The sequence below is a fragment of the Uloborus diversus genome, chromosome 1, assembly GCF_026930045.1.
Source record: "Uloborus diversus isolate 005 chromosome 1, Udiv.v.3.1, whole genome shotgun sequence".
NCBI classification, from domain to species: Eukaryota; Metazoa; Arthropoda; class Arachnida; order Araneae; family Uloboridae; genus Uloborus; species Uloborus diversus.
Window position 1 is genome coordinate 93,839,441 of NC_072731.1, and position 27,309 is coordinate 93,866,749.

Sequence of the window (27,309 nt, forward strand, 5' to 3'; positions counted from 1 at the left end):
ACAAAATTTGAAAACTCCCTGACTTTTCCCTGACATTTTTGCCAGTGTCATTTTCCCTGACAATTCCCGGTTTTCCCGGAATTCCCGGAGCGTACGAACCCTGTTTTTAGAATTTTCTCATGGTAAATTAATCAATTTCTGTTAGTTGAAGTACGTGCATAAGTGCAAGGCTATCCTAAGATTTCAAACCTAATATCTCATTTCCTTATTATAGACTTTTGCATAGTTATTAAATGATTCACAGATACTAAGAAAAAATAAAGATAAGTGAAAATTTAAGTTTCAATTGCGTTTTTCAGCAATTTTAGCAACGAAAAGCGATTTGGTCTCTTTCAGAACATGGGCCATAATGAGGAAAACTCTGGGTCACAATCTGCTGAATTTTTAGTATGCTACGATCAAAAAACGGGGGAATGGCCTTATTGGTCTATATGACCTTATTTGGAAAATTCACATAACTTATATACATTGATATTATGTACACATCGCGGCACCCAGTTTGGCAACACCTGGCCTACAGCCTTCCTCAATAAATGGACGATTGAACACAAAAATAATTTTTTAATTTAAACCAGTAGTTCTTCAGATTGGCGCGTTCAAACGAATAAACAAACTCTTCAGCTTTATATTATTAGTATGGATGAAATTAAAAAAAATGTTTTTGGAAAAGTAGGAAAGGGAAAAATAAATAATCCCTCAGAAATTAAGGGTACATACCTGGGAGGGGGGGGGGGGGTTAGGGGGTATTTCCACCCTTTTTGGTGGGGCACCCATGCAGAAATAAAGTAATAACAATTTCCAAAGTCAAAATTAGAAAAAAGTAATCATTATGATGATTAATCAGCTCTTATCAATTATCAACAGCGATTAATCAGTAATTGGCCAATTTGCTTATCGGCGCATCTCTAGTACATACGATATTTAAGCCTCAGTGTTGCACTCAAAGGCATATTTGTGGAAAATCACGGGCTCACAATCGCAGCAAATGGTACATTTCCTTGGTTTTCAGTGGTATATTTCAAAATGATCCAAGAATTCCCGTCTATAGAGTAAGCGGCCACCCTGCTTATAGTAATTTCTTTTTTTATTTTTACGAACACTACATACTCACAGAGGAGTAGCTATTATTTTATGGAAAAATTTCAGCAAAAGCACACTAAAACAAATGCAAGACACAAATTATACGGCTCATTTTATTAAGTCCTTTTTTATCAATGACAACACACAAGTGTCTGAAAAATTATAAAATCTTACAAAATTTAAACATATCACATAACTATCCAATGCTATTCATGACTGTTGCAGCAAGAAAAGTAGAACACATAATAGCAAAGTAAAGAACATTAGAAAGTAATTGGAACAAAATGTAAGATATAACCAATCAACAATTAATTTTTTGAATAAACTAGGTATTTTCTCTCATAAATGTTGAAATATTGAAAACAACAATAAACACAGGGGAAAAATTGAAAGAAAGAAATAAAAAGCTCCTTATCACGCAATATGATATATGAGGTAATTGTGAGCCAAACATGTGTAAAATTGCCACAGTAAAATCTTAGATTTTTGCAAATAAATGAATTTATAAATGGAAATAATTGAAGTTTTACCAGCAATACACGAGAAAGTGTGCCTCTTTATCCACTTTTAAATAGGATTAAAAATTTTCGATGAATTCATGAAATCCAGCAAAATTAGTTAGCAGCATGGAGTTGCTACAAATTCAATTTTGTTCTTTTTCATAAGCAAACTTTTCACAAGAATTCAATAATATTTGGATGAAAACGAGAGAGATAGATCCCCCACCCCCTTTACATATTTTGAACGTCGTAGAATTTTAAATCAAGGATTTTTTCTGGTAGAACAATAATTGTAGTAAATTCAAAGCTCAATGATGGAAATTTCCTCATGGCTTTTAACAAATTGTAGTTGCTTACTTTGCTTTTGTTTAATGTGGCAATATCAGTCATTTAAATCTTTTATGATAGTGAGCTTTAAATACCTATCTTCAAGGGATTATAAGATTCTGTGTGGAACTCATTCTTGGCTTATACACATTTCTAGATATGAGCTGCTGTTGAATATATGATAAAACTTGTTTTTTCCCAATTCAAGAAAATGAATAATTTTTTTTCTTTACTTTGTATATTTCTCCTGAAAATCATGGTGATAAAAAGAAATTCAAAGCTGTTTAAGATGTGGGGTAGCGTAGTGGATTAGGGATCAGACTTGGTTCTGCACCTATCGCTGCAACTGTTTTTATAGAATGAAGCTAACAGAAATGTTGATAGATGGTGCTGCCATCTGTTAACTAAGGCCTAAGTCAGACTTTTGCCTCTTGGGGTGTCTCACTTTCATTGGAGTCACTGCCTTATGCCTTAATTCCCACTCACTACAAAAGAGGAGCTCAAGTGGCAATTTACTACAGTACCTTACAATTTTCCTTTTTTTCCCCCTTGATGGAATGAATAATAATATAACCATGAATGATGAGTTGGGATTGAGGAAAGATCCAATGAAAATCCAATACCCTTTAGTGTTTTCTTTCATGAATGAACTTTCTTTTTATATAAAACTAAGAGGTTTCAAAACAATTTATGTTCTAAACATCATACTCTAGTTATTTCAGAGCATTTTACAATAAGAAAAACAAAAATTATAGGTGCAGTAAAATTATATTTGACACAATTTTCAAAGTCAAGACTAATGCCTCTTGGGGGGTTTCACTTTCACAGGAGCCACTTTATGCCTTAATTCCCACTTACTACCAAAGAGGGGCTCAAGTGGCAATTTACTACCATACCTTACAATTTTTACTTGATGGAATAAATAATAATATAACTATGAATGGTGAGTTTGGATTGATGAAAGATCCGATGAAAGTCCAATGACCTTTAATATTTTATTTCATGAATAAAATTTCTTTTTATATAAAACTAAGAGGTTTCAAAACAGTTTATGTTCTAAACATCATAATCTAGTTATTTCACAGCATTTTTCAATAAGAAAATAAAAAAAGAAAAAAGATAGGCTCAATAAAATTATATTTGATACAATTTTCAAAGTCAAGATTTTTGCCTCTTGGAGGTGGACGGGGGTTCACTTTCATAGGAGCCACTGTCTTATGCCTTAATTCCCACTTACTATGAAAGATGGGGCTCAAGTGGCAATTTAATGTAATACCTTACAATTTTCCTCCCCCCCTTTGATGGAATGAATAATAATATAACTACAAATGAGGAGTTTTTGGATTGATGAAAGATCAGATGAAAGTCCAATACCCTTTAATTTTTTAATTCATGGATAAAATTTCTTTTTACATAAAGCTAAGAGGTTTCAAAACAATTTATGTTCTAAACATCATAATCTAGTTATTTTACAACATTTTACAATAAGAAAAACAAGAATGATAGGCTCAATAAAATTATATTTTACAGAAAGTCTAAAACAAAAAATAATTTGCAAAAAGAAAAAAAAAAAAAAAAAATGGAAGGGAGGGGGGGGGGGGGGGGAGGGGACTTTCATTCAAGGGCAAATTGGCACTTTCTAACCCAAAAAAGCTTCAACGTAGTAGTTCACAGAGTGTCAGGATTTTAAAATTAGAAAATTGCAAGATTTGCCTTTTTCTTTTTAAAATCAAGACAATTATCCAGCTTAGGTTTGAGTACTCTGGGATAAACTGACCACAGGCTAGCTAAATCATACGGCAGGTCTGACACGGGCAACCACGTGGGGGGGGGGGGTCATGGTGCAGATTGCGGTGAATCAACACTTTTACTGAAATGTATGATGCAAAATCTGCACCTTGAGAGGGACTCTACAAACTAATGTGTTATTGTTGTATGAAAAGGGATTTTTCAAATACTTTATTTCTCTTTTAAGTAATACATATAAAAATTCTCTAAATATACAACTGAATACAGTATATATACAGGATGGAAAACAATAGTTACATTTGAAAAACAGGGAAGCTTTTAAAAATTAGTACTTTCTCACACAGACATTTGTGTTAAAAATATCGTTTCAAGCAAATAACATTTTACAGAACAGTATCCTTACTTTTTGTTCCATTCTTTGAATCTATTCGAAGAAAGGTGATAATGAAGGGGGGTGGGGGAGGGACAAGTGGTAATACCGAAAGGAAAAGATGGACTGTTTTATTCCTAAGTAAATGTAAACAGCAACAGTATGAGTTTCCCTGATGAGTTTCAACCCCTTCATTCTCAGAATAGCAATTGTGGGAGAAATGCCTTAGATGTAACAATAGCCTAGTCTAATGCTGTCCTCAATGGTTTGGGGGGGGGGGGAGACAATGATAAAGTAATAAGTAAGAAGCTGTATTGACCCCAGTCATTGTCAGTTAAAATTCTCAGTGCCATAGGGTAGAAAAGGTAGAATAGCTGTAACCACTTGATAACTAAAAATGGGTAAGACACTATTCAAAGGATTAGAAATGCATGGTGAGCTTTCTGCAATGACACAAAGTATCAGAAAAAAAAAAAAAAGTATTCAATCCGGAAATTTTTCCGTGGAGAGGTCAGAAGTTTTGCTCGTCTTAACCGAAATTTTCTTTTTGTTGCACATAATATCCGTGGAATTTTTAATGTGATTCAATAGTAAACCAAACTTAATAAACAAAATGTTAGTTTTAGCCATAATTTTGTATTAACCATGGTTGCATTAACGAAGTTCGAATGTATATGAAAAAAAGAAGTTTTGTGATGGTAACATCGTACTATTTCTGTAAGGCATCTGCACTAAAAATAATGAAATAAAAATATTTTTGTTACAAAATAGAACCGACTTTCAAACTGCATTAAAAATTCAACAATTATCTTATTCTTTGAACACCATGAACAATACATTTAAACATGTTTTTTGAAGTTGGAGGAAAAAGGATAGATAAAATAATTCGTTGAAATAATTCAATCAACTGTAAATGTAAACGACCAAGGAAATTTGCTGTACCACTCACATACAATATACATTGATGATAGCATATTTGTGAAACTGCATACATGTTTTGTAGCCAATTTTGAGTGGTTTTTTAAAGTATGAACAAAGTATGGTTACACATGATTTCACATTTTGTTTTTGTGCCAATTACAAAAGTGTTATAGATGGTGTGCAAAGATCAAAATATTTTTTTACTTTTTAGAGCAATTTCTAGGTGCAGTTTTGAAGTTGGTTCCATTTTTTTTCAAAAATATTTTAATTCAATTAACAGTTTCTTCCTACTATGCCAACAATGTCATGTTGATGAATGAATTACAAAACAACATTACAAAAATGTAAAGCGCATAATTTCTTTGAAGATTAATCACGTTCAACTCTTTTCAAGAGCCTTCTAAATTACTTCTTGGATCAGTACTCAAAACTTGGATTATATTTTGAATATTTTGTGGAAGAGAAGACAACAGAGGTTTTAACTCAGGCAAACTTAAAGCTTTATCAACACATAACCTAAAAAAAAAGTGGAAAAAACATTAGAACAATATATTTACAATAATAATACTTTACACATTCTGCCTTTACGTGAGAACTTATGAAAATTTCAATGCTCACTGATGATAGGGTAAGGTGGGGCAATTGTGATTTGGGGCAAATGTGACCAGGGTTTATCACTCCTGTGATATTATTATTTACTGTATGAAATTACCTCAGTCTTATACCTTAAAATGTCTTATATAACACTCAAAAGTATTTGAGATGCATTTACATTATACTTTTTAATGGATGGAGTTTTCCTATTACATTACTTTTGAACATGGATTTCAGGTTTGTTGATAATCTACAAAGGTTTTCACTAATTAATTTTTGTTCTAAAAATATAATTTTTGTACTGCGCTATTTTATATGAAGTTTTACATTATAAATTTATAATAATATATATTTTATAACACTTACAACAGCTATTTTAAGGGAAATCACTTATGCCCCTTCAAAATGCGGTGGGGGCAATAGTGATGACAAGTGTGGGGCAAAAGTGACTACAATATGGCTACCAGTTGGTGTTCTTTTGAAGCATGTTTTTAAACATCACTTAGATCTTTGGTTTGTAAGTTTCAAATGTATTGCTGTTATTATAAAGTATTATCTTTTATTTATTAAATTCATAAGACTTAGCCAATGTGAAACAAGATGCTCATTTGAAGATATATTACTTCAAACTGTTACCCAACAGCCTTTATTGACAGCTACTAAATGTCCTTGAATAGATTTGTCAACAACACTAACAAGTTAATCTTATTTAGAACAACGAATAGCGGAAGAGGAAAAAAAGAAAGCATTACAGAATGAAAAACTGGAGAAAGAGAAAGCAAAAGAATCGGAGAGGCTAGAGAAAAATAAAGCGAAAGAAAATGAAAAATTACAGAAGAAAAGAGAGAGAGAGAGAGAGGCTGTAAGACAAATTAAAAAGGAAGAACGTGACCTTAAAGCTCTAAATCTACGTAAACAGAAAAAAAAAAAAGCTTCAAGTGTATCAAGTAGATTCTGATAGTGACGAAGTAGACGGAGATTTGGAAGAAGAACTTAACAGAGAGTTGAACAAGGACATTGATGGTGATATATCTGTGAGTGACTTTATTATTGATGAACTAGAAGAATATGAAGAAGTAGGGAAACTTGAAACTTACTCTGAGATAAAGAGTCAAAATGAAAATAGTTCTGTTGATAAAGATGATGGCAAAGTTCATGGAACTCAACTAAATTTACTAGGTGATTTAAAAGAATAGACTTTAGATGGACTCAAACAACAATTGAATAAAGTTCAGTATCATGTCGAATTAGAGAAATATGCTGTATATTTTGAAAAGTGTTATTATATTGGAGAGTTTTGTCAGAGATTAAAACTGGAACTGGATATGTGTTTAAGTTTCTTCACAAGGCTGAAAACCAAACTTTCCAATGGCCAAGAAGAGATGATAACTCAGAAATTAATAAGCCATTTATATTTTCTGGTCCACTAAATATTATAGGAATTGGACCATTCACGTTGGACTCAAAAACATATGCTGTAATTTCTTTAATGTACAAAAAACTTAACAAATTCAAAAATGACATTTTTGCACTGTTTCCTTTATAAATTGTAGGTTATAACATCTTTTTTCATGTATCATTTTTAATTTTGAAAAATGTTCTAATTTGTGCGTCATAATAAAATTTAATTTCTCAAGAACCTATTGTCATATTAAAACTAAGAATGTAGCTACTTGCAGTTCAGAATGTAAATTTTTCATCACAATTACCCTGTATGATAAAGCACCAAAATAAGTACCTATAATTGGCAGTCATAACAAATGCCCCTCAAAAAATTATTAATGCCCCAGTCCCGGGGCAAATGTGACTTTTTAGATCCTTTTTAAAAAAAGTAACATTTTTAACCATAATTCAAAAGTGCATCCACAAATAGCATATTATTTACATAAATATATAGTACATCACCTGACAGTTTTTATTTTAATACTTTGCTGTAAATAGTTTTACAGTTAAAAATAATCAAAGATCAACAATGGATTTTTCAGTCACAAATGCCCCACTTTACCCTACGATTTTCTGGTGAATAAAAAGAATCTTTTATTTCAAATATGTATGCCACAGATGAAACGCATTGATCTCTTTTCAAAGTATTATTCTCACTTATGCCCTGCAAGCAGGTTATTACAGGAGAGATCATAGATTTATTCAAAATTACTTGTTTGAAAAAGAAGAATAAATTATATTTATACTGTATACATGCATATTTGTATGGATGTGAAGGTTGCATGAATTATACCCTCATGTAGCAGGAAACTTACTCAAGCATAAAAACTTAGACTATTCAAGCATAACAGTATGAAATAACAGCTGCCTGCCAGACTTAGGAGTTCTAATAAAAACATAACTGCAGTCTCTGGATGTGATAACCGGGTTGTCTGGTATATTGCATATAGCTTTACAGGTCAATATTATTTTAACATTTTTTTGCAATGACCTTTTTTTTTTTCACCCAATGAATTTTAGAAAGAAAACAAAAAGAAGGTAATATTAGAATCTATGGAGACTTACATAATACTGTTGAAACTTCAAGTGGTGTAATTGTTGGACATGGCCCAGAAGAAAGTTGTATTTTTACCCAGACCAGGAGCCAAGCAGCCCCAGATACACACTCCTTAGAGACTCGTTAAGCCGTTTAAGTTCTAACCGTGACAGGTAAGGAGAGCCTCTGGGGTGAAAAGTAAAGCCACTGATCCAGCACAACCAGATGCACTGATTTGGAATGGGAAATTGGAGGATTTTGTGACCATGGCAGATCTCTAGTTCAGCAGACATCAAACCCAGGGCTCTCCAGTTAAGAGCTCAATATCTTACTGATTAGGCAATCACAATCACTAAATCATTACCCAAGAAGGCAGCTACTTTTTTATGTACTGGGAGATCAGAAAATGAGCATACATTTGAAAACTAACAATTGAAAAGTTAATACTATTTGAAAAACTAATAAAACACAGAATAATGTATGTAGGTAGGTAAAAATTGACACACATGCTTGAAATGACATGGGGTTTTATTGTAACGATAAAAAAGAAAAAAAATATGTGCAGGGTTTTTATGCAGGATGGTGTTCCACTCCAGACTGCTAGTCATTTGAAAGATTTTTTGCGCACGTCATTAGGTGATGACCAACATATTTTTTTTCCCATGATTACAATAAAACCAGATGTAATTTCAAGCATGTATATCAATTTTTACATATTTACATACGTTATCCCATGCGTTATTAATTTTTCACATGTATACTTATTTTCTGATCACCTGGTATTTCTGTACTGTGCACAGTTATTCTGTTCACAGAACATTTAGTGAAGACATGTCCAGGGTATCTGTTACACTTTGAGTTTTGAAATTTATGGACCTCTACTCGTAACTTTCCATGACTCACAGGACGCAATTTTTTCAGAAAAAAACATTAATTTTTCACAAGAATACCTCAATTAGTGTTTTGTGAAAACTAAATTTCAACCATCTGATCTATGCTTTGGACATATGTTTCTAAAAATTCAAATTAAAGTGAAATGTCACTAGCATCAATGACTATTGATACACATGAAATAGTTAGAGTTTTAACTTAACTTCGCTTCCAAAGACATACATTTAGAAACCAAAAAATAATTTTTCAATCACTAAAAATACTGAAAGAAAGTTACAATTGCAAAATGAGCTTTCAAAATAAAAGACGCTTTATACATGCAATGCAGCAATGATGATGGAAAACTAGTGGTGAACAGAGAAATTTTTAAGCTTCATTTTTATTTCTCTTTTTTTCTTTTGATTTTTTGAAATAAATATTTTATTTTATAAATAAATAATGAATCTAAAACTTATCATTTTAATAACAAACTAGTAGTTTTCTAAAACAACTCTATGACTAGCAATAAATTAAGTTAATATTAAATAAAACAAATAAATTGAGAATTGAAAGTAACCAACACACCATCTGGCGAGAGAATCTAAATAGGACACAATGGCAATTGCCCATTGTTCAGTGTGTTAAATTTTTAAGCAAAGGAAAAAAATGTCATTTGTGTATTTTAACTTATTGAACAAAAATGAAAAGCTCTCAAGTTGTTATATTTGTAGAAACTCTTGTTTAACCATTAATCTTTCTGATAAATCTGAAAAAGGCATCATAAGAAAACTTTGTCTTGTCACTGATACTCACAATTATCCTAGTCATCCAAGTGTGACAATGAGAGATAGGAAAATGTTTTGCAACGTAAACCACTCGGGAAACTGACCCTCAGTGGTATATATTGCTAAATTACTACGATCTGCTATAATACAAGTATGTTCTAGCCACTTTTTAAAAGGGAACTTGGAAATTATCAGCACAAAAACAAATAGATTAGTCAGTGCAAATAATAATAGGCAATCTTCCTGTGTAGAAATAAACACCTACAGTGACAAAGGGAAGATAGTAGACACTAACAGATCAAAGTTAAAAATAGAAATGGAAAAGGATATGAAATGACTGTAGTAATAATGGACGTGCAACAAATGCCAATACTGCAAATCAAAATATAAAAAGAAAACCAATAAATCTACAGTTTATGAATAATCCATGTTAGAAGATATTTTAGAACCATTAAGAATAACCACGTCCTCACAAACCAGGCATAAAATATCAAAACAAGGCAAAAATATCACTAAAAACAATTAAAAAACAATGATTTATTGCTAGCTAAGTACCGCAGCAGAACATTGTAGCAGATAAACTGGTTTCATTTTTGTCCAATTTATAGCGCCATACAGTTACTTTTTGTTCTCAATAGTCCCCCCCCCCAAAAAAAATAAATAAATAAATTAATGAAATATTAAATTGAAGTATTTAATAATTAACTTACCAGAGATTACCGCAAAAATTTTAGAAAAGGCTACAAAGATTGAAAATAACCTGAATGTGTGATTTTTGCAACATTTTCGGACTTTTCAAAGTTTTACCCTTGAAAATTCCCTAATTTCTGTAGTTTATCCTTGTCCTAAAAGTCCTTAATTTTTTTAGAACAATTTTATTTTCTAAAATCTTCTCTAACTTAAGACACTGATCAAAATTAATGATAATTTTTACGAGTCTATTGAATCAACACAGATGCAAATAATTTAAACTTTTCCAGTTAGTCTATAAGTCCTCAACTACACAACTTATAAGGAGGGTTAAAAATAATGCTAAACACATAATTATAAATGTCCAAATGGAAGAATTACATCGTTAAGAAAAACGAGTGAATATTATAGAAGCAGGTGCAATCGGATTTTGAAGTGTGAAAAATTAGGACTGACATGTAAAAGCGTAGGAAGCGGCTAAGATACTTAAATTTTGCACCTAATCTGTACAACGTGATAAATATGCATGTTCTGGAACTCAAAATCCATGACCAGTTGTCAGTTTTCATGACTTTTGAGCATTTTTTGCAGAAAATCATGACTTTCCATGACCATTTTTGATCCTAGTTGAAATCCATGACTTTCCCTGACTTTCCAGGCGAGCAGACACCCTGTAAGTCACTTTTCTGAACAAACATATTTAATAAAATGGATAAGCAGCTTTTCATTTAAAACATGATACAAGATGGCAATTATTGAAAGAGGATAACATTTTAAATCCAGCTGATTTACTAATAAATTCCAGCAAGAATTTTTCATTTGCATGTCATCAAAAAGTTTTCTTTCTAGGAAAAAATCAAATGCAATAATGATTGCAAATTCTGAATCGGTGTAAAAAGCACAGTCAAGTTTTTTTTTAATGATAGTCATGCAATGAGGAAAGGAACAAAAATATCAGATAAACCAACAATCTGAACTCTTTATTAATGATAACTTCAATTAATTCTACAAGTTTTGCTTAAATCTTGGAATGGAGGGAAAAAAGAAGCAACACTTACCGATACAATGTTTTTGGGGTTAATCGGATAGCAAAAATATCACTTGTTTGTTGCTAGAAGAGAACATATATTTTAATAAACTTTATGACACACACACATATACATACAGGAAGTTATCAAAATAATGGAAACACCTGTGAATAAAAGTGACATTTTTGACTGTACTTTGTAAGTAATAAAGAATAAAACTAGATGTCTGTTTTTTTATAAGTAGCAATGTACATGTTCAGGTAGTATATGGTGGCTCAATTGAAGTTCTGGAAGTCTTGAATTTTTTTTAAGCACTTGAAATGTCGGACCTCTTAAATTTTAAAAGAGGTCAAATCGTTGAAGCATGTCTAGCTGGAGCAAGTGTAACTGAAACATCTCAACTTTTTGGCGTTTCTAGAGGTACAGTATCTAAAGTCATGACAGCATACACACAGCGCGGTAAGACAAACTCAGCAAAGCAAAATAGTGGACAGAAAAAGAAGCTCAGTAAAAGAAACCGATAGGTATTGAAGCGGATTGTAATGTCTAAAAAACAAACAATAAGAGCAAAAGTGACCACAGTACTCAATCACCATCTGGGTTCACCAGTGTGAGTGATTACAGCCAGAAGGCACCTTTATTAACTGAACATTTATAGCAGAGTAGCGATTCCCAACACCACACTTGTCTCAGTGTTTCCATTATTTTAATAACTACCTGTATCTATAAAATAAATGAACACAAAACTACAGTTGAGAGAAAAAGTTGCCAATGAGTTCTCCAAATAGTTGACAGGAATTTAATGAAAAATGGAACGCTAAACGGAGAACACTAGTTTCGAAGAATCAAAATGCCATTGTGTTGAAGGAAGAGATTTTCATCAAGAAGAATAATCTACATTCTAAGGGTATTGTTTAGGTTTACCATATGGACTACATATTCTTACTAAAGGTGTAAAGTAATCATGATTAGAGATGGGAACAGTCAGAAACAAATGGAAATTTTCGGGAAAAACAAGTTTTTTTCCAGAACGAGTTTTTTTTCTACTCAGTCTGCGTGATTGGGCATTGGCTTCGTATTTCTTTGGTATCAGGTTTGAATCCGCAGTTCAAGTGTTCAGCCGTTGAACTTTCAAGACCCAGAAAACCGTCAGGGTCCTTGTCACATTATTGTTGCACAAGATCCTTTGAGCGCCTGTTTGGCACAGACACTCTGAGACAAAAAGAACGATATAATTTTTTTCCCTCGAAAATTATTGGTTTTCAAGAACGCATACCTAAAAAGCCACAGGAAATGTGATATGTATGAAAACAATGTCACAATGAATTTAGTTAACTTTCATTTTTATTCAGAACACATTTTACCCATGGGTGCAAGTTTGGTGATGTGTTCAAGACGGAAAATATTTTCTACCCTCCCCCCCCCAAGCATGTGGCTTAAAGAAAAATTTATGTGTATAAATGTTTGAGATTTTAACTATACCAGTTTTGGAATCTGTTTGCTTTGAATTTTAAGCTTTTGACTTTTCTAACAGCATAAACTTAGTTTAAATTGTAATTTTTAAGGGTTTTGATATTGTGATTCCAAAAACCTAAAAACCGCCAATAACGGGGGATCTCGGGGCTCTCCCCCAGAAATTTTTCTAAATTGAAGTCCAAAAAATGCAATGGTAGGCCAAAATGGTAAAGTTTAGGCAAAGGAGGGGCTCAGGGACTCTATCACATTAATTTTTTCAAACTGATAGTCCCAAAATCACAATATTGAACAACCTTAAAAAATATTAGAGAAAGGGGGGGGGGCGCTCTGGACTCTCCCGAAACTGAAGCTTTAAAAACGAAATTGTACCTATTCCATCTTTCATAACGTTTATTCGCTTTTTGAATGCATTATCGAAGGGATGGAGTTCAGGAACTCTACTTACAATATTTCGAAATTGAAGTTCCAAAAACGCAATTTTAGACGATGTTGGATAATGTTAGGGATAAAAGCGTTCGGGGCTCCCCGCCATTAGTTTTTTGCCTATCATAAACATTTTTATTGCAGCAATAAAATCGCTAGGGACATAAGATTTTCACTTTTGCAACATAACTCAGTTATGATCGGAAAGTCTACCCAAGGTAGCGCCAACAAACCAGAAAAGAAGAAAAGGTGGGGGAAGGGTATGGGCGACTTATTATAACAAACTGGCACCATTCCCTCACACAGCCTTCATTTGAAAAAGAATTCTTTCATAAGATAGCCGGTTAGCCATAAAAAAACCACTTCAATGAAATAGATACATTTTTTAAACGAGGTAGTTTCCAATATTCATTAATTTATAAAAAGCAATAGGGGAACTGAATTCTATACCCCAGGGAGGGCCCCCCCAATCAAATCCCTCTTAAGGCACTCAAATATAGTTTATTTATGGTGTTTTAAATATTTCAGCATCGAAAAATTTTCGGAAGAGAACTCCCGAACCTCTTATGAATTCACCACAAATATCCTAAATTTGAGTTTTAAAGCTTCAGTTTATAAATTCTTTTTCTAGGAACAGTACCCCCCTTACCTATAAACACGATTTATGACCACCTAAAAGTTTTAATACTTTAATTTTGGAAACTTTTTGAAAGAAGCTTCCTATTCCCTTCCGTCTTAAGTCATCCAAAGATAGCCCAAAACAGGGCTCTTAAAATTTCAGAAACGGAAATATTTCCGTTCGGGGCGGCGGAATACCCGCCCCTCCTCTCTTTGTGTTTATTAAAGGCAGTGTAAGTTTGTGTTTAAGATTTATTTTTCAATTGAAAGAGCAACTCCTCTCCCCACATCGCCAAAAACAACCCAAACTTTTAAGGCTTCAATTTCGAAAATGTTCCGAGAAAGACCCCCGAATTCCCTAACTCTCAACTCACTCAAAAATAACCAAAATAGCATTTGAATACTTCATTTTAGGGGGAGAGTCCCCCCCCCCGCCCGAACTCTTTCCCCTAAGTTCACTAAATTTGACTTAAATTTGCGGCTCCCCCTTTTCATCACTGAAGTTTTAAGAATTTAAGTTTTAAAATTTATTAAGAGAAAGTCTTAGAATTCCCGTTTCTTAAGACTACATAAAGCTGAGTTCTGAATGCTGCAGCTTCGAATTTTTTTCGGGGAAGGGGGACCCCGAACCCCAAGAAGGTCTAAAGGTTCACTTTTACGACTCCAGGTTCGGAATTTCGTCTAAAGAGAGCCCCCTTCCACCTCCTCTTCACCTTCAAAAGTGACTTTCAATTCAGTTTTCCCATATTTTATTATGGAGCCCTTGAGTAGCCCCCTCCCTCCCCTCTAAGATTGTCCAAGGTACAAACGTTTTAGGACCTCGTTATCGTGGCTTAATTTGCGGACTTAGTCTTTGCAAGAGTAGCGTTTTTTCGCAAATTCGTGCTGTCTTTATTTTTTTCGTTTCCTTTCCTCTCTCTCTCTCTCCCTCCCCCCATATTTCCATTATAGCGAGCGTTAGATTGAAAGACATTGAAATTTAGTAATTCCTTAAGTCTTAGAATATTTTACTAGAAACATGTCAAAAATGCAGGAACAGTTGCCCTTCAGTGTTTCAAACCAGCTTGGAATCCCCCCCCCCGGATTCTTTTCAAAATTCCCATTTTCATTAAAATCTTTAAGTCCCTGATAGTTCATGTTTTGCCTGGTATGTGGACGCCCTTTGCTGTGGCGTAAACATTTCATGATTTCATCCTTTCAGCAATCACTCTCAATCGGTGATTCAGATTCAACTCTTAAAACATTTTTTGCAGAAAAAAAAATGCAAATGGAAAAAAAAAACGAAAGGATGATTGAAAATGGAAAGAGAAAAGGCTAAATATTCAAGGAGAATAATGAGCAACTCCGCGGTCTGCAATGCAGTGAGTTCGAAATAACAAAGCAACCTAAAAAAAGTCAAATGGCGCGAGTCTAAGAGCTTCTCATCCGAAGGCAAGTTGCATCCAATATTTTGTTCATATGAACGAAACAAGCCCATGGCGGAAAATCGAGAGAACGTCGATGTAAATTCGTGGTTATGGAACTGTACAGTAATATTAAAGCATATTTTTTGAACACTCAATTTTTCTTTTTTAAGTAAAAACTGAAGGAAAGTCGTTAAATTTCTTTCCGTTCTGATCTCCATCTCGGAAATTTTGTCCAATACGGAAGGTCTTGCACCCATGATTTTACCTGTCGTTTCCGAGATATAATCAAAACCCACAAAATTTGGCTCTCCCTTCCCACCTTTAACTCCCCTCCCCCATACAGGGTCAGGGACTTTCAGTATGTTTACTTATTAATTACTTCCAACAAATTTCTTACTGAGGAAGCGCTGCTTTCTGCACTTCCTCAGTTCACTTTGGTTAAATCATGCCATGGGTATGGAACTAATTCATACTGCAGATACGTAGTTCTGAAAATCTGCGTCCGATTTCTGCCCATAAAAGATGTTACACTTTTTTACAACATTTTTGACCTCCTCCCCATTTGTCACAAAGTGTTTTTCATGAACTAATTTTTATAAACATACTCGTATTAAAAAATGCTTGATATCACACTTCTTACTTTTTTCTTCCCAATTGTCACTAAGTCCCAATTTCAGGACCCCCCTCCTTCTTAAACATCATTTGAGTTGTAGTAATCCAAAAATACTTCTTTATTGTCCATCAGGATTGTCGAATTCATTGAAGAAAGAAGTGAGCGATCCTTTCGAGTCAGTTTGAAATTTGTAAATGGCAAATTGTTCCATTTTTTGCCATGAAAGTGAATGTTTGAAATTCTATAAATTTTGATAGGTTGAATAAAATATAACAAAGTAGCATATCAGATTGGAGGAAATTTAAAGCTCTACAACATAGTTATTGACAATTTTCATGAAAAATGATCAAAGGAGGCACTAGGAGCAAATGTTTGACAAAAAGAGGGAATTTTACCGAAAATCGTCGATTTTTCATGGCATATACCCGGAAAATTATTGGAAAATTGACAAATATGTATAGAAACAGTTTCACAGGAAGTTAATTTAACTTGAATTTTTATTTTGAACGCATTTTTTCCACCGTTTCTGACATTTTCTCGAAAACCCCAAAATTTTCTTCCCCCCTCCCTCCCACCTTCAGCTCAACACCTAGGGGCAGGGACTTTCAGTGTGTTTACTTACTAACTACTCCTAACAATATTCTGAAGTCAAAAATTTTTGCATATTCCATGCACACTACGCCCCTGTTTTGACCACTCATTGACTGGACTAATTAGAATTCCAAGATTTTTGCTATCTTAAGTGTCTACAACCTAATTTAAAGATCAAATTTCTGTTCTAAAATCTTAAGAAACCCAAGATTAAAAATTGGTGAACAATATTATATTTTACAGATGGTATTCGCTTAAATCAATTTGGATGCAACTGGATTGACATTTTCAAATGGGCGTGGCAAGAAGACGAAACTTACAAGTCCTCTTCTTCTAAAAACAAAATATATAGTTGAAAATAATGGTAAATACAAAATTTTTGAAGTCAAAGGAACAGAATCACATAATAAATTAAAACGATCGAGTTTTTCAAAAGCAAATGCAATCAGATTTCGAAATGCGTTAAAAATCGGGACTAAGTCAAAAAAAAAAAAAAAAAAAATCGTAAAAACAAGCTCCAAAGGCACATGCTTGATGATAATCTGAAAAAACTGCCAAATATGGTGAAGAAACATTACATGCAAAATCGCACTTTTGGCGCAAGATTGCCAGAGTTTCGTGCAGAAAAGTCCATTTAGAGGTCTTTTGGAGCAGTTTGGTGCAGGATCGGCGATTGGCGCAGTTTCGCTTGATTGGCACAGCTGCCACATCCCATAATAATGAATTGCCCAAAATTTCAACGATCAAAATATCTCCTAACAGGCAGTTGCTTCACTCAAATGAAGAAGCAATTCTCACACCTCATACATTGACAGGTGATTTTCTAGTTTTTAATATTACTGAATGCCAAGATTAAATATTATAATATATATCGTAGACTAAACATTAGAAAATAGACCAATGAAATAAATCACACAACTTACTGGAGTTCTTTCAAGGTCTAAAATATTTGAAGTACAGCCACCATAGATTACTACTTCACCAAATGTATTTAAGCATGCTGAATGCCATAATCGAGGTTTCTCATAAGGTAATTCAACTTGCTGCCATAATACTGCAACTGTGTCAAACATCCAACAATCACCTAAAAAAATATGATAAAAGTAGTCTAGAATAAGGAAATGTTGTAGTGAGAAACTAAATTATGAGATTTAAAATTCAATATTATTTCATGACTGTTTAAAAAAGAATCACATGTTTATATTGTGCAAGCTATTTTTGACAAGCTGTTCAACCATTTTCTATCACAAATTAATCAGTCGTAATTTTCATCTATCTTCTGCATCTTAGGAAAATACTGAATGGATGGAAAATGAAAGTCACTAAACAGATAATTCCGAGAATTGAAGAATAACCTAATCATGTTACTAAAATACGAGGAGCACAGACATTTAATGTAGTTAAATCTAGACCAGTGGAATGTATCATTAAATTGTGGTAATTGTTAAATCAGTTGTCGCTAAATCAAAGTTATACTAACTTCCATTTTTAAGAATATTTCTGTGTTTGAGAAAAAAAAAATTGGATGAATGAATTTCCTGCATACAAAGCAAAATGATCTATGAATTGTATGTTGAAGGTGGACAATGCATTAAATTTTAGAAGTCTAAGACAAAAGATTATCCCTGTATGCCCGAAGTAGCAACTCAATATGTGTCAGTTCCAACAAAAAGCATGGATGCTGAACAATTGTTTTCAAAATGTAAACATGTATTAAACAATGATTAGATTGACAAAATACAGACCAAAAAAAAAAGTAAATTTTTTTGTAACAAAATTCTATACGTTAAGTTAAAAAACTTCAATGCAATATAAAATCAAAGAAAATAGTTCTATTATACGCTTTGTTACTTACACCGTGACTTTTATAGCAGGTATTGTATATTTTATGCTATTCTTGCTCCCGCAAAATTTTCCCGATTTTTTTTCTGAAACAAACTTGTAACTATAGTTATGATACATATAATAACATGAATTCAGGTAATGAGCTTACTTAAAGGAACATTGGTCTGACTGAATCCACCATATAATATCAAACACTTCTCATTAAGTCCAGTAAAGCTGTGCCATGATCTTCCTTCAGGAATTGGGCCTTTGATATCAAATCTAAAATAATAAAAAGAGGATTACTACATTCAAACATTATTATTATTAGTATTAATTAATCCTAGATTTAATATCTCAAAACTAAAATACCAAACAACTGTAGATAAGTCATAGCAATTGCATGCTTCAGTTGCCAAATCGATTAACTCCACTTTAAAAAAAAACCTCATTAGTGCTTTAATAGTGCTTAATCAATGCTTAGCATGAGAATTTATTTTAAAGTTTTGGTTCGGTACATTTCTGGTCCTGTGATGGCAGAAAATGTAACACGAGGGCCCATTCACTCCAATAGATAACGCTATCTTCTTCGTCACTTTTCTCTACTTTTTGTTTTGTAGAGTTAATCGATTTGGCAAGTGAAGCATCCAATTATCAGTACTATAGTGCCTAGAAAGAGTAGTGTGTCGACCAGCGCTTTTTCCACGCGATTCTTGAAGACAAATTTCATGAAAACCACTAGAGGGCAGTGCGGTCTAGGTGGACGTTCAATTTTGCGGCGTTTACATTAGTAGACCCGGGATTTTGTTACAATTCAGTTCCGTGTTTCTCTTTTTTACCTTTATTTTGTGAATATTTCATGAAACAGCGTTTAAGGCTTTTAATGGAGGAATCAAAGTTGAACATTAGTAGTTAAGCTTCATCTTGTTACGTACCAGGGTGCAAAGGTGGGTACAAAACATGCAAGGAAAAAGTTTCGCTTTTTAAAGCTCCAGCAGATGAAGAAAAACTAAAGAAGTAAAACTCATGGATTCCCAGGTTAGATAAAGTTTCTGATCAATTTGTGCTCTGCATTTCTAAAAACATTATATTGAAACACATTTTAAGCATATTATAAATGGTGAGGGAATTTTGATTACTCAGCGAAAACCTTTTTTACTTTACTAAAAAATTACCGAAGAAAAGGTCCATCAGGAATTATACAGTTAAGAAAAATGTTCCCTGTTTGAAAAAAATAAAACCTGATCTTTCCGCAGATGAAACTGAAATAACCACGTATAAATCTATTATAAATGAAATTGTTCATATTAATTTGCCTAACAAATATTGGGTTTGTAAGAAATTAAAAAAAATTTAAAATATTGTAGTTTTTGTATATAATGAAAATTGTTGTGCAGTTTATTATCACGAGGCTACATTTTTTCACTAAAGAGATAAATAAAAATCACCAGTCGAAATGAAAAAAAAAAAAAAAAAAAAACGCTTTTTTAAAGATGAGAAGAAATAACTGAAGGGCAAGACATTAGTTGTCTATCAATTTGTAGACACAAAGAGAAGGATGTTTCCAAAACAAAATTTTACACAATTGACTGAAAATTTGATAATTATATTTCAAGGTATTGCAGTAGTGTGCAAATTAATGTGAACACAAATGAAAAAACACATTTATCGTTTATATATTTCTTTAATCAAAAAAATATTACATATTTATTATTTTAAAATGAAATGTGTCCTCCCTTGACCTTAATAATATCTTGAACATGTTTTGGCATGGGAACAACAAGTTTCTTACAGTTTTCTGATGTTTGCTGATCTCGAAACCATATCTGGATAACAGCTTCTATCAATTTTGTTTGTGAGGTGCAATCAATTTTGCGAAGCCTAGCTTTCACTATAGCCCACAAATTTTCTATAGGATTAATATCCGGTGAATTTCCTGGCCATTCTATTCATGAAATTTGTTTCTCCTTGAAAAGTTTCTGCATGATCTTGGACATGTGACACAGAGCCGAGTCTTGCTGAAAAATTGCTTCATTGTTTACACCAACTTTTTCGAGTTCTACTTTCAATCTCTGGTCTAAAAAGTCTCTATATTTTTGGGAGTTCATCATACCTTTGATTGGCACAAGGCATCCGGCACCTTTATAAGAAAAACAGCCCCAAAACATCTTCTTTGATGGATGTTTAACTGTTTGATCAACATGTGCCGCTGTGAGTTTTTCATTGACACTTCTTCTGACATAACGAGATCGTTGCCCTTGTACCAAAAAATGGCTCTCGCCTGAAAATAGAACTTTCCTCCAGTCGTCAACAGTCCAGTTAACATATTTTTTTGCCCAAGCAAATCGTTTTTTCATCATAGCAGCTGTCAGTGACTGCTTCTTTTGAGGTCTAATTGATATTTTTTCACCTTCAATAAGGTGTTTTCTTACGGTTGAATCGTGAACATTAACTCCAGCATGTGCTAAATCTTGCTGAAGTTCCTGGCTGGTTTTCCTAGGGCTTAATTTACTTTCCCTTATCAAAAAAGCTTTATCCCTTGCTGTTGTTTTTCTTTTTCTCTCACATTTTCCTTTTTTGTTCCCCTCAATCGTCCCAGTATCTCTTTTTTGTTTTAAAGTTTTATTGACAGCTCCCAAACTCACATTACACTCCTTGGCAATGTCTCTTTGAGTCATGGATGTGTGTTCATGCAAAGTAACGATTTTAGTTCGCTTTTTTGGAGTAATATCCATTTTCCAAAGCAAGTTATAATGCGTCTGTGCAGATTAACGTCACAAAAACCAATATTTTGCAAAAAATAAATAAAACGCAAGGCATCTGTAGCGTGATATGTCGTACCACTAACTGACTGACACATTGACAAAACAAAATGGCTGCTGTATTGACTTTAAAGTGTTACCAATTATGAGACAAAAACAAAATTGTAATTTTTGTCGTGTTCACATTAATTCGCACACTACTGTATCAATCGAGATGGCTTAAGGCGCGGTTTGTTGTTGTTTTTAATACCACTTGGGAGACTCAAGCCCCATTCATGTAGCCAGCATGAGTTTAAAGCAGAAAGGAGCGACTCCAGAGTCAGTGAGGCCCCTAAATGAGAAAGAGCCCGACTTAGGCACGGTATATGGTAGCACCACCTCTACAGTTTATAGGTCTGGAGAATAGGTTGGAAATCTCCAGCAATGCTACGCCTGGTAACTGTTAGCGACCGACCATAAAACTTTCGGACAAATGGAATTAACGAGCACATAAGTTACGTAAAAAAAATTTTTTTTTCTTGAATTTCAGCCTTTTAAAATCCTGTAAGAAATTGATAATTATTATCGTTATTGCCCCTCGTTATTGAGATAAAAGGTATTTAAGTTTCCCGAAATTTTAAGAAAAGTGGCAAATTTAAACACTTGGCGAGGGATTGAAAGTAACAATTTCTCACAGACGATTTCCTCATCTGCATGTGGCAGGACATCCATATCTACAGAGCAGGAGAAAGATGTCTGTCCCCATCGAAACTCGCTAAATTTGGAAAAACGAGACTCGCTTTTCTTAAAATTCCCATAGGCTTTAAAATCTCATATAACGACAACGGGAAAATATTTTTTGCGTCCAAAAACATGTTTCACAATGTTCTTTTGATCGCTACTTATTTATATTTTTTAATTGTAACACTGCCATGTTGTTTCCTGATTAAGGGTAGGTTCATTCAGAAGCTGCACTTCCTTTTAAAAGAACATTTTAAAGCTATCATAAGCAATGTTAGACAAAGGAGAGGGATGAGGAGGTTCCCCATTTGTTTTTAGTTTTTAAGGATACATTTCTTTTGCTATTTTACATATGAGATAAAAGATAAAAATACATAAATGCTTTTTTTTGACAGATTCAAAAACTATTTCTATTTTGATAATTATCGACAACAAAACAGGTTCTAAAGAACGTTATAAAAATAAGCAAACTAGCAGTTTGACGTTGATAAGTATTACCAAAAATTCAACAAATAATCAAGCCAGTTGTTTTCCAATTGCTGTTATGTGTAAATTAGTATATAGTTATATAAGTGATCGGAGCAAGTGGTCATATCATTTTTTTAATGTAAGGAAAGTTCTTGGGGGAAAAAAAAAACAGGTCGGAGTCGGTACATTTTCAAGCGACTCTGACTGAGAAGCTCTGATAATTTTAATTAGCTTCAAGAATTTAGAAACAGTTTTATTTTGCAACTAGCGGTACCCGCACGGCTTTGCTCGTAGTAGAAAATTAAAAGGTCATTTGATTAGTCTGTATATTTACAAATAATGGATGATGAATTTCTTGCCAATTGGCTATGTTCATTCACTCTTCCCATGTTACGGTTCCATGTCATGATAATTTCGTAATTTATTCGTCCATCTTATGATAGTTTTGCTCCGGTCAAACGGTCTAGGTGCTATGCGCGTCAAAGAGATCTGGACAGAAATCCAGACAGAGAGACTTTCAGCTTCATTATTAGTAGAAAAATAAGAGATGCACAGTTACTGAATACTAATAGTCTACTATTTTCATTGAAGATAAATTAGCATTAGGTAATTTTATATGCTTCAAAAAATAAATGAACACCCATGTAACAAATAGCACTTACTACAGAATCTGTCTTTTGTGCAGAAATAAGTTCAATTCGAAAAACGGGGCTTTTAAACTGCGAAATCAGTATACAATCGCTGATTTAAAACGAGTCTGATTGAGAAGCCCAACGTACTCCTCGAGTGCAGCGCCATCTGGATTTTCCTTAGATCTGACCTCACTTTTTCTCCGTCGATCGGCACACTACTCTTTCTAGGCACTATAATCAGCACCTTTTTTATGAAAAAAATGTATCAGTTTCAATTTTTCAAAAATCAATAAATATAAAACTTTTTTTTGGAAAAATTCGATGAAAGAAAAGCATAATAAAAAATATTGGTGTAAAAGGTTTTTAATATAGATAACCCATTACAAAGCAGTCACTGAAACTTACTCTCCACTCCAGCTCATTTCCTCCATGTCCAAGCAATGTAAATCATTTAGCCGGAATCTGTCATGTCGTCCACCAAATATATACACTTTTGATTTCAGCACAGCAGCAGCATGGGCAGCTCTAGCACTTGGTAAGGGACCCTAAACAAATATAGATATTTATTATTTCTATCAATATAGTGCTTACCCAAAAACAATTTATTTTAAGCCTTTTAAAGACTGTACACTTTAAGAGTAAATGTAAAAACTTATCAATAAGTTTTAAATTGGGTTTTGATTGCAAAATGTGAAGTAATTAATCTTAACTAGTTCATTTCTGCATTTATTTTACTAGAAATGTTTTAAATGCAGCAGAGAATGGAAAATTAAGTATGGCAGCTAAAAAAAAACCTCTTAATCCCATTAATTTCCCAAATTAGCGGCTGATTTGAATGAAAGAGAAATCTGAGGAAACATGAATTTTAATTAAAGCAGCGATCTAAGTCATAGGGTGGGCACAAATCTCCCAAATGCAGATAGTAAGATACCACATTGAACAATCACAAAGCAATAACTATAGAACAATAATATTTAAACAATAATATTTAAACATTAACAGGGGTAGAAGTGGTCAACTTGTAATATATAGGACATTTTCCACGAAAAATATAGGACATGTTTTTATGAATGATTTTGATGTGAAAAAATAAACAATACATACAGTAGGTGCCACTTAATGTAATCACTTTGGGACAAACGTAGTTTGATAACAATAACCGATTGATAACAATATCCAAATATAATTTAGGACACACAAAATGATTTTTTCTTTCAATTAAGAAGCATTGACTTTTACAGCTGCAAATTAAAAGTACAATGACTCCACTGAATGCAGTTTTATATTATAAATTACTAAATTAGCAGAATGGAATAGCTCTTTTTTCCATCGATTAAACCATCCGTCCGATGCTAAAGTCGGTCTTTTTTGTCCATTTTCAAAGCAAGATCTTCTGCTTTTTGTCGCATTAACGGACCGTTTACTTCCGCATCCTTTTCCCTGACACTTGCACACCACAGTTTCAACTTCACCATCCTTTCCAGCACGGTTTCGCTTTTTCTTTAAATTATAATTTGGTCACTTCACTTCGTTTTCAATCTAATCACTCATTAGCTCTTCAGTAGCATTTCCGTGACTCATCACGGTGAAATTGTTAAAGTGTTTTAAAATGTAATTTTTTTCCTTGACAGTTAAATCATTGCGCCTTTTCTAAATCTTTGAAATGTTTGGCCATTTAGAGTGAAGGTTTCAGTGTAAGCAGGGAGAAAAATCTTCTGCTTTACTGGTAAAAGGGGAACTTGTTTTTCTGGAAGCCACATGTCAGGATTTGCCTTTGTATTTCTGTTGATTGAAGAGAAAAAAAGGGGAAAAAATTGAAATTTTACGGAAAGGTGATAACAACAAACAAAGACACTGATTACTATATCCGATATTTTTAACACATGGTAATATATAAGTATTTCGGGACTTCGTAGTTTTGATAATATTAAGCGAATGATAACATTAACAGTGATCACATTAAGCGGCACCTACTGTAGTTTATTTTTTCTAATTATTTTTGCACCAATCAATTATTTCAATGAATCATACTGCATACAGTTTAAAAATCCAAATAAAAATGATACTTAGAATGAGTTTCCTGTTCCTGAAAGAATAATGTAATGATAAAATAAGTTTAATACATACAAAAAATATTTTAAAACAAATTCAAACAATCTGAAATCTATTTACAGTCAATACAACTATTTACACTCATGAATTATTTATATTTTGGAAAAGTTTTTGCCTAACATTTTTCTGCATTTCATCTTTTGCCTAGTACATCAAATCCCCATTCCTTAAAAAATTTTACATTAATCTCTCTTTTTTTTTGCATAATTACCTACATTTAAATACTTTAAATAGATCTTTTTTTCTTTCTTTATTTTTTTTTTGTATTAATAATGGCTGAATCTTCACCACATTTTGTTGTTAGTGAAGATTCATTAACAATGTGCTTTATCAAAAGTTTGGAGATCTTGTCATAAAATATGGATAACTGAAGTTTTTTCAAAAAACAATTTTTAAATTTTGTAAAAATACTCTACACTTACAACGAAGTTTAAACAGACGGGTGCTGGCAGACATTATAAAAAATATATATATATATATATATATATATATATATATATATTATACTTATGTATATATATATATATATATATATATATATATATATATATATTATACTTATGTATCTTGTTTTTAAGCAGTCTTGAATTATCTTTTGTCAACTTGCAAAGTGCAAATCAAGTAACCTAAAGGCTTTTCAATAGTCATTTTCTATAAATTTATAACAAAATATGGGAATATCGGAAATATAGGAGAATTCACAAAAATATTGGAAATATAGGACACTTTTGATGCTTTTTTTGAAAATATAGGAAATATAGGATATATAGGACTACTTCTACCTCTGCATTAACGTAAATTTTATAATTTATTAAGATAAATAAAAAAATGAGAATGTTTCAACTCATTAGAGTTATACAATATAGGAGACCATGGCTAATTTAGTGAAAAATTATCATATAAGCTTTATGCTACAATATGATTAAATGAAAAAAAACCAATGTAAATAAAGCACAAATTTTGAAGAAAATACAGCATATAGCTATTTCTAGGCTACAATGGAGCCTCTTCATCAGTGCAAAGAGCTCACCAACACAAGTTCTCTCGCAACTTCTGGTTGGGTTAAATATAGCTATATGCTGTATTTTCTTCAAAATTTGTGCTTTATTTACGTTGGTTTTTTCACTTTAATCAAGAAGACTAATTGCTCTGAACGGCCAAAATGCAGTTTTTGTAAGGATGCAACAAGTTTTTTTTCTTTCTAAGGGGGTTGTGCTAGAGGTTTAACTTTTGCAGACCTAGAACAATTTTCTGATATAGCATCCATCCTTTGATGTGACACCACTGTCAGCGAAAATCATTATTCTGAGAATTTTAATGCCCAGTTTTCCCACCAGATAAAGGGCTCTCTTTGATGTGAAATTGCACTAGAAATTTAATTTTGCCAAGGGTACTCAAAGTCAAAGAACTACTCGAGGGGTTTTTCAGTGTCAGCAGTGATAAAAAAAAGTTCAGAATGCTGTTTAGGAATGGGGAAATAGGACAGATCATAAAGAAATTCAAATACAACTAATCAAATAAGATTTCCAATTGGCAGAGCATGAATAAACAGCTTGTGAGTAATAAAACAGTTAAAGACATAAAGACTATCAACAAAGATTATTAATTAACAAAGCTGAATGTTTGAAAAAAGAAACAAAAATAAAACAAGTAAAATACATATTGCAAGAGTATATTGCAACACACTGCAAAAGCCCCATTTCTTAAGTTTTAAGATTGACTTCTCTCTCATACATAGTTAAGTTTTAATAAATAGATCAGCTATTTGTTCATTATAGGAACAAAGTCATCAGTCTAGATAACCATGAGTCAAACAATTAAATGGCTAAACTAAAAATGTAAAGGTCTAATGCTTATGACAAGCTGGCTTGCAAGATACCGTTGCAAAGTTATGAGGCTGTGTGTTGTGCATCGATTGCCAACAGCATGCTTAAATCAAATGATAACTTAGCAAACGACCTCTAACTGATAGGTCGAACCAACGCATGTGCAAGTGACATCATTTGTTCTACGATCCTGAAACTTCCATGTCACAGGCAAAACTCCCAACAGGTGAAGTTTGCTAACCAATCAATCCGAACAATGTTTATCTTTTTATGTGGCTTGGGTAGTTTTAATTTTTGAGCAACAGTTACTCAAGAATAGAAAAAGCAAGGTTCAGAATAAATAATATGATCATTTAATCTAATGTAATAAATTTCCAATTATCCGCAGGGTGGATAATTTGTGAATCAACCAACAATCAAGGAAATGCATTTTTGCAGCAAAAAA

The 27,309-nt window shown here is 32.8% G+C and overlaps 1 protein-coding gene across 1 annotated transcript in view; it reads right to left on the reverse strand.

Moving 5' to 3' along the window:
- Positions 1-1,188: 1,188 nt before the first annotated feature.
- Positions 1,189-27,309, reverse strand: part of LOC129224557 (kelch domain-containing protein 2-like) — a 37,453-nt gene continuing 11,332 nt past the window's right edge. Inside the window, exons 6-10 of the mRNA XM_054859396.1 lie at positions 23,332-23,471; positions 18,514-18,626; positions 17,444-17,604; positions 11,424-11,476; positions 1,189-5,463 (exon numbers count right to left, since the gene is read on the reverse strand). Coding sequence (XP_054715371.1) covers positions 5,337-5,463; positions 11,424-11,476; positions 17,444-17,604; positions 18,514-18,626; positions 23,332-23,471 — 594 coding nt within the window. The 3' untranslated portion in view covers positions 1,189-5,336. The remainder of the gene's footprint in view (positions 5,464-11,423; positions 11,477-17,443; positions 17,605-18,513; positions 18,627-23,331; positions 23,472-27,309) is intronic.